The 12,619-nt window shown below is 40.2% G+C and overlaps 1 protein-coding gene across 2 annotated transcripts in view; it reads right to left on the bottom strand.

Annotated features, from left to right (window-relative positions):
- PTCH1 (patched 1) overlaps positions 1 to 12,619 on the bottom strand; it is a 73,971-nt gene that overhangs the window by 26,985 nt on the left and 34,367 nt on the right. Inside the window, exons 8-12 of one of the 2 annotated variants that reach the window (XM_065406090.1) lie at positions 10,355 to 10,502; positions 9,369 to 9,500; positions 8,912 to 9,067; positions 8,200 to 8,298; positions 6,844 to 6,969 (exon numbers count right to left, since the gene is read on the bottom strand). In XM_065406090.1, coding sequence (XP_065262162.1) covers positions 6,844 to 6,969; positions 8,200 to 8,298; positions 8,912 to 9,067; positions 9,369 to 9,500; positions 10,355 to 10,502 — 661 coding nt within the window. The remainder of the gene's footprint in view (positions 1 to 6,843; positions 6,970 to 8,199; positions 8,299 to 8,911; positions 9,068 to 9,368; positions 9,501 to 10,354; positions 10,503 to 12,619) is intronic. The other variant, XM_065406091.1, reaches the window with a different exon arrangement.

Raw genomic sequence — 12,619 nt, 5'->3', positions numbered from 1 at the left:
CCTTTGGCCTGATGATTTTCAGAAGGGTGAGAACTTAATACTCCAAAAGAAGTCAATGGGTGCTTCAGGTGCTCAGCATGTCTGAAAATCACACTCCATGTGTCTCAAAACTGGTAACCCAGAATCTGTGGCATCCAAAATTAATATCCAGTTTTGAAAATGTAGCCCGTATCATGTGGCCTTGGACAAGACAATTTTGACTTTTTCTGTGCCTCCTCTGCAAAACCAGAGCAATAAACCTCCCAATGGTGTTATGAGGATTAGTTAGTGCTTGCACAGTACTCAGAAGTTATAAAGCACCAATTATTATTACAACTTTCGGAGAATGACAGAACCACTAGTGTAAACATTTTCTAGTTATATTAATCCTAAAATTGTAAATATACTGTACTTTAAAGCAGTTTATGCTTCTGCTCCTTTTTATATTAAGATCATTAACCTGATTAAAGCAAGATTTTCATACCACTGACCTGACTGGAGATGTAACTACTGATAGAGTTTCTTTAGCGTTAAAAAGGCTAGTTAGCATTTAACCAACACTTGAATCTTTCAGGGAAAAGATCCAAGGACCATTCCATGATTTATAAATACCCACACACAAAGGTATGTAAGGTCATAGCCAGGACTGCAAAATTAAGTGATTTCCTTTTGATCCTTTCTAGAATGGATTGAATCTGTCAGGAAAACAAACTGCTGCTTTAGCAGGGGAGGTATTTACTGAGCCTACTTTGCAGAAGTTTTTTTAAAATTATTATTATTCTGCAAAGTCAATCACGGTTGAAGTATCTATAAAGGATGAGTAATTAGTTCAGTTAAAGTAAGAGCTTCTGTCAACCTTCCTCCAAACTTTTTGAGATTTTGGTAGATCAGTCAAGCCCTGCTCCCAATTTCCCAATATAGTCCCTAATTTTTCCAGCATCCACAAAACCTTCTAACTGGGCCCCCAGCTTCATAGACACCCTCCTCCCCTACACTTCCACATACAGCTGTTACCTTACTGGATTCCATTGTGGGTACCAACAACCCTTGGTTCCTAGTTGCCTTGGGGCTCTATAGTTAAAATTGCATTGGGATTTGTACTTAAGCAGGATTAAAAGGATTCTACTTCATACTCTAATGAGTAAATTTAGTCTCCACATTAAACATAACTACTCTTCCTAGGACTACTGAATTCTCCATAATTTTGGTCACAGATATACTGACTTTGCCAAAGAAAACATTTTAAAAACAATCCTTTTGTGAAATTTCCTTCAGAGTCTCATAGTTTTATGGACTCCTCTAGCTGAAGTATCCCAGTCCTTACAAACTCCAGACTTACTCACCCACTCACACAGAATGACATCTCAGGTATAAGATAGCTTTTAATTTTTAAAATGAAATACATCAAGAGTTGTTCTCCTTATCAATCTTAACTCATCATCTCATCAAAGAGAAGCCAATGGAACTGATACAGCCTACCTCCCTGAATCCCCAGATCAGCTCCTAACACGGGGTAGGCAACCTATGGCACGCGTGCCGAAGGCAGCACGTGAGCTGATTTTCAGTGGCACTCACACTGCCCGGGTACTGGCCACTGGTCCGGGGGGCTCTGCATTTTAATTTCATTTTAAATGAAGCTTCTTAAACATTTTTTAAAACCTTATTTACTTTACATACAACAATAGTTTAGTTATATATTATAGACTTATAGAAAGAGACCTTCTAAAAATGTTTAAATATATTACTGGCACGCGAAACCTTAAATTAGAGTGAATAAATGAAGACTCGGCACACCACTTCTGAAAGGTTGCCGACCCCTGTCCTAACATATACTGCTGCCTCTGGGGACCCAGGGAAGCAAAAAGAGCAGGAGACTTGGGGGGAGGGGGATGAGAATCAGGGTTAGTCGGTGGGGTCTGCAGTGAGGGAAGGGGAGATTGAGGAAGAGCAGAGTTTCTATGTGCCGATGTATCAGGACCTCAAAGGCTCCTCTCAGTGCTACTGTTTGTTATGGAGGTTTGGTGTCTGGGTTGAGTGATGTTTGGGTATTGAGGCATGTGAATGAACTTGGGCCTTCATTGACAATTTCCTTGATTTGTAGTGATTATGTCAATAGGAACTACACCTTAACTCTAAGTTAATGAAGTCTGTAGTGTGGGAATATAGTCCCAGACTACAGGGAATCTGAAATCAGCAGCCACAAGAACCAGCAGAGGAAGCTGGGACTGGGAAGAGCCTCATGCCTCCCTCTTGAAAAGTCAACAAAAGTTCTGGGATTAGTCTGAGAGGGAAGGAGCTGAGGCCTCATTTGGGGGTGTGGGATGAAGGGGCTCTCTAAAGAGTGAGCATCAAACACATTCCAAGAATTTGGCTGCTTTCTCTGAACCAAACTTAAACATTTTAGTAATCTGCTGCTGTAAAATCTGGTGGCTGCTGCTGCATCTGTTAACTGAAATAAGAGAATGGAAGTCTGTGCTGGAGTCACTGAGGGAGAAGGTAGAAAGGCTGGTAGGTTGGGGCCCTGCCCAAGGTATGTGCTAGTCTTTGCCATTCCTGGTAGACCACCCAAGCAGAGTGGGTGTGCTGCACAGCCAGAGGTGATGAGCAGATGAGGAGGCCTGTCACAAAGACTTCCACCTTATTGCCGCCTATCTGCAACTCCCTTCTGATAGCATACATGTCTTGGATTCTCCCCTCCCCCAGCTTTACTTTTGCTCCTTAAATCCTCATGACAGGAGCAGAGAAAGTTTAAGGAGTTGGAAAAGAGGAGAGGGCAAGCCTTTTCTGTGTTATTCCACAGAGTAAGATAATGAATGAATTTAACAACTTACATTCTCTCTCTCAATAAAGCACAGGTATCTCTTTCAGCTACACAGTATGTTGTGTATTATGAAAAAAATCTCACACATGGCAACCTACTTTAATATTTAGGAAAAAGTTCATCATTCTTGCATTGAGGAAAATTGTTATTGCTACAATTTATTGGGCTAAGTTCCATGCTTGATTATTAGAATATCCAAGTAACCCCACTACATATACAGGGCCAAATTCAGCCCTGGTGTAAATGGGCTAAGTTCTATTGATTTTCATGGAGTTGTGCCCTCTTTTGCCAGGGCTGTATTTGTCCCATGAATTCAACAAGGTTGCATAGGTAGGGCAGAATTTGACTCAGTTTTTATATTCTTCCACTTCCTCCCCCACTTAGAAATAAAACAAAGAGCTATTTTTGAAGATGTTCTTACAGCAGATTTGGCCAAAACAATTTACAGATTTCTTTAATCGCCTACACTAATTTTAAGAATATTATACATATCTACAAATTTAGGACCCAATCTTGACAGCCCTCTAGGAGGTGAATTAATGCGAGTTCGGGGTTGCTCATAAAGCATTCAGCATCTCAAATTCTATGCCCCTGAGTTAAACGATTTATGAAAGCAACAAATGACAATAAATAAATAAATAAATAAATAAATAATCACATAATAAAAGCTGTAAAGCAAAACAAACCCCCTTGGATAATATGTTGTAGAAGCTCACTTTAAGATTGCTGATTTTCATTTCTTTATATTTGATAAAGGCTAATACATTATGTAAGATCTGCAAAAGTTACAGAATAAATTTGAATTTAAAAGAAAAACATTAGTCAACTCTTGAGACAGCAGCCCCCTATTTTGTGGGCTTTGAATTTCTTAAAGTAACTGAACAATTCAGAAGTATGGATGAGCTACATTAGCTCCCATAACAGAAGTTCAGAAAGAAGAAAGTGTTGATATGCTAGGCTGAAGGTTGTGTTCTCATTTATAGGCGCTAGTCAGGAAATCATTTATTCTCCCTCAGCAGCTGGGTTATTTTACAGATCCTGGCCCTCAAAACCCATGGAAGCTTTGACAGCTATCTTGCAATGTCTTGAGGAAAGTGAATGAAGAAAGAAATAAGCAACCCTCTTTTTAAGCCCATCTGCTAAAAGTTTGCTATCTAGATTAATAGAAATCAGCATCTACGAAAAGAAAACTGCTGTATTTCAATGCTTTCTAAGCTCCGCTAGGAAAATGTCAAAGTCAGCAAGGAGTTCTTATTTAAACAAACATGAATGAGAGGGAGAGGGAGGAAGAAAATTGTAAATAAAGAAATCCACATGTAAAAACAGACCACCCACTAGAATCTTACATGGTTAACTGATTCTGAATGCTGTGATTAAATGCATCACCTGATTTTGATTACACCTGGTGAAGCAATACAGAACAAGTAATAGATGCCCCCATTTCTAACAATAAAAGGCTTCATTCTCGTATTTTTCATTTGTGTTCACAAATTGTTCAGTTACCAGCAGATCCTCAGTGCAGGTCATAGGGTGCATATTTTGCGCATTATTCCATCTGTCATATGTATAAAATGTGCTACTACATATGAGCAGAGAGAGGTTATGGCAACATACATGAAAAGACTGGGCAAGTCAAGTACTGTTTTAGATTGAGTAGAAGATTGAGTAGAAGTTCCTACAGAAAGATTCTAAGATAACTGCTACTTTATAAGAGACCTTGATTCTGACATTTATCAGTCTGAGGCTAGGTCTACACTACAGGGGGGGTTTGACCTAAGATACGCAACTTCAGCTACGTGAATAGCGTAGCTGAAGTTGCGTATTTTAGGTCGACTTACCTGGCTGTGAGGACGGCGGCGAGTCGACCGCTGCCGCGCCGCCATCGACTCCGCTTCCGCCTCTTGCCGCGGTGGATTTCCGGAGTCGACGGAAGAGCCATCGGGGATCGATTTTATCGCGTCTTCACTAGACGCGATAAGTCGATCCCCAATAGATCGATTGCTACTCGCCGATTCGGCGGGTAGTGAAGACGTGCCCTGAGTAACTTGAACATGAAATCATACTGGACACACTGGATGTGCTGAAACCTCATTTGGAGCATCAGACATTTGTTTTTTTAAAGCATGGTACATCTGACAACATGTGCCTGCTACTGTGAACTACTGAGTGAATTGACAGCAAAACTATAGGTCACATAATATATCTGTCAGAAGAGAGAAAAAGTTTAATATATATATGCACACATGGACTAATACAGCTGCTCTCTCTGTGGATGTCCCACTGGCAGTGGAATTAGTGTATTTCTGGTGTGTGTGGTAGGGACATATCTGAGGCAGACTCCTCAGGACTTGAGCGCCCCTTAACAGCATGGAGTCCACATCTGTGAAGACCCCCAAAACACAGGAGTTGAATGACTGGGGCCACAGAATCTCTCTCTGTGTGGATCCTCCAATTCTTCTTCCTATGATCAGTATATTGGGCTGAGGTAGCCTCCACGGAGCCATTCAGCAGCCACTGTGTAGCATATGAAAGGAAGGGGAAGATAAGTTCCCAAGGACTCCCAGTGGAGATAGCCAAAGCCCTTTCTACCACTTGGGCTAGGTGCTGGATCCTTGGAGTTGGGCCATGAAGTAGAAGAGATCATAATAAATAATTTCATTCCAAGAGAGTGTTTAAAAAGAAAAAGGTTACTTTTAACACATTGCATATGCTCTAACAGTGAGTGTTGAAATCTATGTTAATCATTGTGTATGTGAATAGGCGTGAATCCTGAACAAAGTCTACAACAGTTGATATTTGTCATAAGATATTAAGTAATTCCTCTGTCAATATCCCCCATAAGAGATGAAAGTGGCTTTCAGAATTAACTGTATTACCACCCTGCCCCCCGCCCCCATCCCACAACAAATGAATCACTGCTAAAGACTTGCATCCTAATTTTAGATATCATTTGAAGACACACAATGCAGAACAGTGATGCCTGTGTTTTCCTGTATTTTCTATATTATTCACTATCAAAATGCCTTTTGAGAAGAAAAATAGTAAATTATTAATGTTCAGTGGTCTTCATGCAGCTGTAATCAGTAACTACTTATCATTTCACAGCTTAATGCAGACATGCCTGAGCCTCTGAAAACTGCAATAATTGCCACAGGTATTAAGAAAAATTGCAGCCCTCACTTCCTCTGGGTTGGTCAAGGGTCAAGTAGAATGAAAAACGATTAGAGAGCCAGGCTACAACAGAAGAAAAATTACTATTGAAAAAGTACAGTTTCTCTGCTGTGTACTAAGGTCAGACAGTGCTATAAATTGCCTATGTGTTAGAGCAGTGTCAGAGGAGAACCTCCCAGAGCTCTCTTCAAAGAGCCCTTTAGCTTTGAAGAGGAGCTTCTTTCAGTATCTCTCAATATTTAATCTCTCTGAAAATGTTTTATCACAAACATAAATATGAGCGAGAGAGAGAGAGAGCGCCTTCCATTCATAACATTCACACATTCTCTCAAAGTAGTTGGGCACATGAAATTATCGATATACTTTGTTCCAATACTCTGTTAAAAAGACATTGGGAATAAGGGAAGTACCTATTGCTGTGGTAATAGTTAATGTGGTAGCAATGCTCCTTGTTGCTGTCATTGCACAAGGAATTATACTCCCAGTCAGCAATCTGGTTTTGTAGGCTAGTGTATGGCCTGCTGCTTTTAGCCGCGGAGGTGTGTGTGTGTGTTAAATCTCGCTTAGTTTTCTACTTTTCTGTTTTTGTGCTGGGAGACCGTTGGATGGGTCAGGGTGCTCTTTCACTCTCCTGCGGGACACCAGAGGGTCAGGATCCATGTGCGAGAACTAGGAGGAGCAGAGTAAGGGTGAAAAGAATGGGTGTTGTCACCTCCTTCTATATGTGTGGTAGACTAGGGAGCAGAAGTCAATGCAGTGGAATGGAGAAGTACCCGGTATTGACCATGATACTATCACTGAGAGTTACTATCCTGGCCCTACCATGATATAAGCACAACCATATAAGCCAGCAAAACATGATATCAACTTACTTGGAGTGAAAATGCCCGTAAAGCAGGAATAGGAATTAAGGCAGCCATAAAGAAGGCAGTAACATTGCTGATAGATGTAAGGGCGACGCTTGCTCCTGTTCGCTTCAAACATTCACCTGTTCTATCCTGAAAAACATACAACATATCTTAAAAGTCCAATGAATTCAAGAGTATACAGCATTGGGTGTTTAAGGGTTAGATCCTGCAAATGGAGCTGTGAGGTAGCAGCGAGAGATCACCACTGTAGATGTAACATGATGACAATGGCAATCTATAACAAGTCCGTACTGAAATAAATGCACCCACTTAACATAATCTGACAACATAGCAGGCGCCACATAAAGCACTAACAATTCTTTAGGGGGAAAAGAAGGCTTAGCATGGCTTCAAAATTCAAAGATGAAGTGATGCTGAGATCAGATATCAAATATTTCTTTTATTAACGAGGTTATGTTTTGTATCAGTTCAGTCACTTGTTTTAAATATTTTTAAAACAAAATAACCATGCATTAAACTCATGGCTAAGCTATGTACCTGTAGCTACATGTCTTGGGAAGCATGTAGCAATAAACCCAGGACCACACAAAGCTTCATACTTTGTTAAAAAATAATTGAGAAAGGATTGTTCGCCAACCTACAGGGCTGTTTGCTGTTGGTTTAAAAGCACATGGTGGCTACAGGTAAAGGAGTCTGTGGTGCTTGTGTGCTAAGACAGATGACAAAAGAGCATGTGGAAGACACAGTTTGTATAAATTAAAAAAAACAAGCAAATACATGTTGCTTTTTTACACATATTTGTAATTCTGATACGAAACTCCAAACTGAAAACAAAACCCCTGTTTAGAGGGAGAATGCTGTAAAATTAGAGGATTTGGGATTTCACAATGCTCATATGTTAATGATTATTTAGTATTTTCAATTATCACTCCTTTATAAATAAAAAGGAATTGTGGAACATGCATAATTCAAAACAAAACAAAAAAAAACCTCACCTCAATTTTTTTTCCTATACAACAATTAAAATGCGTGTTTGGTTTTCAAATTTACTCCCTCCTGCTCCTTTGCGCCTTAAAACTTTAAATGATGGATGCAAAAATATTTTAGCATTTTAAAGTCACAATCCTGTATTTCTTTCACCTCCAAAACATACATTTACTTGGAGTTATGGGTGTGCAGAAGAGGTAGGATTGCTTCCTAAATTATCTCTTGCATCATATTTAAATATTAAACTTCTGCTTAGATTATTTTAGCTTAGTTTTCTCCCCCCACTCCTTAAAAAAGACCATTAATCCTAGTCACATTCTGTGTCTCTGAAGCTTTTCCTTTATTTGCCCCAACTCCCCATGTTATCATTACCTCAAATGGAATTCTCTTATTCTGCCCCGTTTCACTAAACGCATGTGCCAAAAGGAAAACGTCATCTACTCCAACTCCAAGAGCAAGAAAAGGCAAAACCTGTGAAAAAAACCCAAGGAAGCTGTTATATTACACTTATAACCTACCATGTAGCCAGATATTAAATGGCTAATTAAACAATATTCCCAGCACACTTTAAACAGGAATCTATGGGCAGGAACAAAAAACTAAAGGATAAAGTAAGGCCAGTAACTTTCTTTCTGAAATAGTGCTAAGGGACTGATGCTGCATTCCTTATGCATGCAAAACTCCCACTGAAGTCAATGAGAGATTTGGGTAGACAAGGAATACCGGATTAGATCCCAAGTGTATTTTGTTAGAACTTGGGCAGACTGATACTTTCAGATGGACCAGACATTTTGCTCTTACCCTATTCTGCACCCCTGCAGAATCAGTGCACTGGGGTCTGCCTGCATAAAGTAAGTTGCAGGATTGGGGCCTCTCTCTTTAACACCCAACAGGAGCACTATTTTTGCAATTTCTCACAGTGGGACATATGAAATGTGAGCTGCTGGAGGAAATAGGCACAAGTACAGAACTAAAATCTAAACTCAGCATTTTTATTTAATTTTTTTCAAAGACTGATTCTGATGGGTTTGTTTACTAACAGAGCACTTGTAATCTAACAGCAGACTAAATAGCTCCTTAATACCTGAGTTGTGGCAGCATTAAAGGAAATTCCAATCAATGAGCACAGGCCCAATCCTGCAGCCACTGAGAGTGCAACCAACAAGACTCCTGCCAGCCCCACGGCACCCTGGGACTTGGCACAGTCCCACCGCAGCATGGTTAAACAGGCATAGGCAAGCTGAAAGCAGAACAATGGAAAAAACAAAAGCAAAACATTAGAATGTGTCATATTCTAATGTTTACCTCCCCCAACCAAAAGCATGCATACAAAATACATTTTAGAAGAGTACACACATTAGAGATGTTACATAAACAGGTGATACTCATAAGTCAAAGATGCACAAATTGCAAACTGACAATTTCATCCTAGGCATTATGAAAATTGTATATACCATAGGCTGGAGTCAATAATGCACATGTATGTTAAAAGCAGTTAGAACACTAGAGAAATTAAATAAACAAGATTACATTTATTTTACCATTAATAAGTAGCCGCTAGCAACTCTGATAACACTGACATCAGAAAATGATTTTAGGATGTCATCCAGAGTAGTTGTAGTAAAGGAAAGCACCTTCTGAGTAGAGTTTTGTGCAACACTTTGATGAACAACCTGTGAACAGATATTTAACAATAAGCATTACTAAACAAAGGGGATCCATTATGAGCTTTCTGCACTATACATTTGAAGCCAACTTTTGTCTTAATCATTAGCATTAAAATTTACACCCTTCAGAGGAGATTTTGTTGATCCTACTTGAAATCACTAATGCATTTGGTACATATTCATTGCAAGTTACTGAAGATCAAATTAGAATGTGTGTTTTGCTGAGAAGGCAGTTGCAATCACAGTTCATTCAGAAAAATTTTCAATATTGAAATTTAAGAAGGCTTTTCTGCTCTCTTCCTTTTCTCTCTAACTCTTGTTATATCAGTTTTGCCTCTAATCCAAAACAACAAATTCTTAAGGGCACTCCTCTCTTTCTTCATTGGCCGGCCACTTTAGGGAGGTCACAAGCAGCTCAGCAGAGGTCAATGCCTGGGAAACAAAGGCCAGATAATGTCACATGACCTCACCAATGGGACTGCAGCTGTGAGCAGATTCTATGGCTAGCTAATGTTTTCCAGACACCTTTCTCCAGTAATCACACTGACCAAGTACTTTTAAATTCAGTCTAGCACTTACATCTTCAGTTCTTTTTCCGTCTCAGCAAATCAGAAAAATGTTCTCAATAACAGGAACAAAAAATAAACAGTACCTTTTCTTAGTGTTACTCATATGTGAACAGCCAAATAGTTGTTATATTAAAAAGAAGAAAGAAAAGCAGTATTTTAAAATATCCTGTTGCAGTGAATACATTATTACTTTAGAACTAGGACACACCCACACATTAAGCACCTTCCTTATTGGACTACTATAATCTATGAGATTTCAAAGCATGATTTCCAGGTGACTTTGTATTTTACCTCAACATACATCCTCTGCCAGGCTTCCAGAATTGCGGCTGCCTTGTCTTCATTCCAGTTGATGTGTGAAACATACTCATACCCCTTGAAGTGTTCATACATTTGCTTAGGAGTCATTAACTGAAACATGGTCTGTAAAGCCTGAGCACTGTAACAGGGAGAGGGAGAAGGAGGAAAAGGTATAAAACAAACATTTTCAGGAAGTGATTTTCATTGCATAAAGTCTTGAATGAGAGCCTTAGAGCAACTTGCAAGACTGTTTTTCTTTTATAAGGCACATTAAAATTGAACCAGAGTAATTATTCTATTTAGTTACTGGTACAGATGTATTGATATATACAGTATTTAGGGCCAGATTCTGCTTCTGCTTAAGACAATGGAAGCTTTGCCATGAACTTCAATAAAATCAGTTTCAGGCCTAAAGGATGTAACCTTACAAATCTGGTTTTGGACAAAGACAAAAATTAAATTAATAGTCAATTTACTATTTAATTTCTAATATAGGAACTAGGGAGGGCAGAGGAATAGCGAGGAATACTGCATAATGTAGCAAGTTGTCAATAATTCTTCATCCAGGGGCTTTGGGATTTTTGCTTTCCTTGGGGAGAAATGCCAGACTGAACTCTTGACAAGCAACAAGGATTATACAAAGGGTGATCACTGTTCATCAGCAAATTTTTGCTCTCTTTCAACATTATATGATTGTATCTAGCACACATAGCCATCCAAGGAAAGACCGTACACATTTCACTTTAGATATGTTTTTGGCTACTTCTTAAACTATGCTGCAGTTCACCTTTACAGAATATATTAAATTCATTAAAATAAAATAAAAAACCCTTAATACTCAGTGTAAAAACTTCAAAATCTTTATAAAAACGTCTATTAAAATTCTGCATGCATTTTTTAACTTCTCAATGATACTTATGTTGTGTCTCGGCATAAACACATCCATTTAATTTTATTTTAATATATAACCTGCATCTTAAACTTCTGCTACTCTACATATATGTAAAATGACCATATGGCCCATTGTTTCCAAGGACAGTCCTGTTTCTTCATATGATGTGCTGGGGTCCCAGGAATTCTTTTGAGATACCTGCCACATTCCAGGTTTTTTTGCATCCATCACAATGTTTATTCAAGATATATTGCCATACAGAGTAGAATTCGATCTCAGGTGAGTGCCCTAACCATTATCCTATGTGATATTCTGATGTGGAGCTCCCTCAGTCTCCTGTTGAAGTACAGTACAGTGGCTAGAATGCTCACTGGAGAGGTGGCACCCCCTATTCAAATCCCTTCTCATTATGGAGAGGGGGTACTTGAATCAGTGGTCTCCCACATCCTGGGTGAGTACACTAACCAATGGGTTAATGGTTATAAGGGAGATCTGCCTCCTCCTCCTTACCCTATCCTCTGGATGTTTTGTGTAGATCTAGGCAGCCTCTAAGCATGGCTACTGGATTGGATACTGCATGCAAGTTTGGTGGGGGAAGTGGCTGTCTTCTCCAGGTTCATGGATTTCAAGCAGAGATAGGCACCTCCCTGAAGCCTGAACTTAGGCACCTATGTTCTTGTGAATTTTTTAGGCACCTAAAAGTTAGGCATTGCAACACTTAGCATCACAATGTAAGTCCCTTTGTAGATCTGGGCCTAAGTTACCAGAAAAAGCCTTCCACTCCGAGGAATATGTATGTCTGTTGGGTCAGAAGCAGGCAGCAGTGACCTCAGCATGCAGTTTGCTTCTCTCTTTTTTATGACAGTTTTGCAACTCTAAAAATGTCACCATAAAAATGTCACAATTTTTTATTTTGAAAACATGTGCAAGTTCCACATACTAATAGGTGCCAACTTTTCCCGGCGCCGGTGGGTGCTTGCGCCCCCCCCCCGCCCCAGCCCTGACTCCACCCCTGCCCTGCCCCCATTCCAACCCCTTTCCCCAAAGTCCCCGTCCCAACTCCGCCCACTCCCTGTCCCTATTGGACCCCTCCCCAAATCCTGGCCCCGGCCCCACCTCTTCTCCCGAGCACGCCGCGTTCCCCCTCCCTCCTAGTGCTTGCCACCGCGAAACAGCTGTTTTGTGGCACAAGCGCTGGGAGCCAGGGGGAAAAAAGCGGGCACGCAACGCACTCAGGGAAGAGGCAGAGTGGAGGCGGAGGTGAGCTGGGGCGGAGGAGGGGGGCAGGGAGCTGCCAGTGAGTGCAGAGCACCCACCAATTTTCCTCCATGGGTGCTCCAGCCCCGGAGCACCCACGGAGTCGG

Source organism: Emys orbicularis, chromosome 6, assembly GCF_028017835.1.
Source record: "Emys orbicularis isolate rEmyOrb1 chromosome 6, rEmyOrb1.hap1, whole genome shotgun sequence".
NCBI classification, from domain to species: domain Eukaryota; kingdom Metazoa; phylum Chordata; order Testudines; family Emydidae; genus Emys; species Emys orbicularis.
Note: the sequence above shows the minus strand (reverse complement) of the source record. Positions and strands in the feature narration are given on the sequence as shown.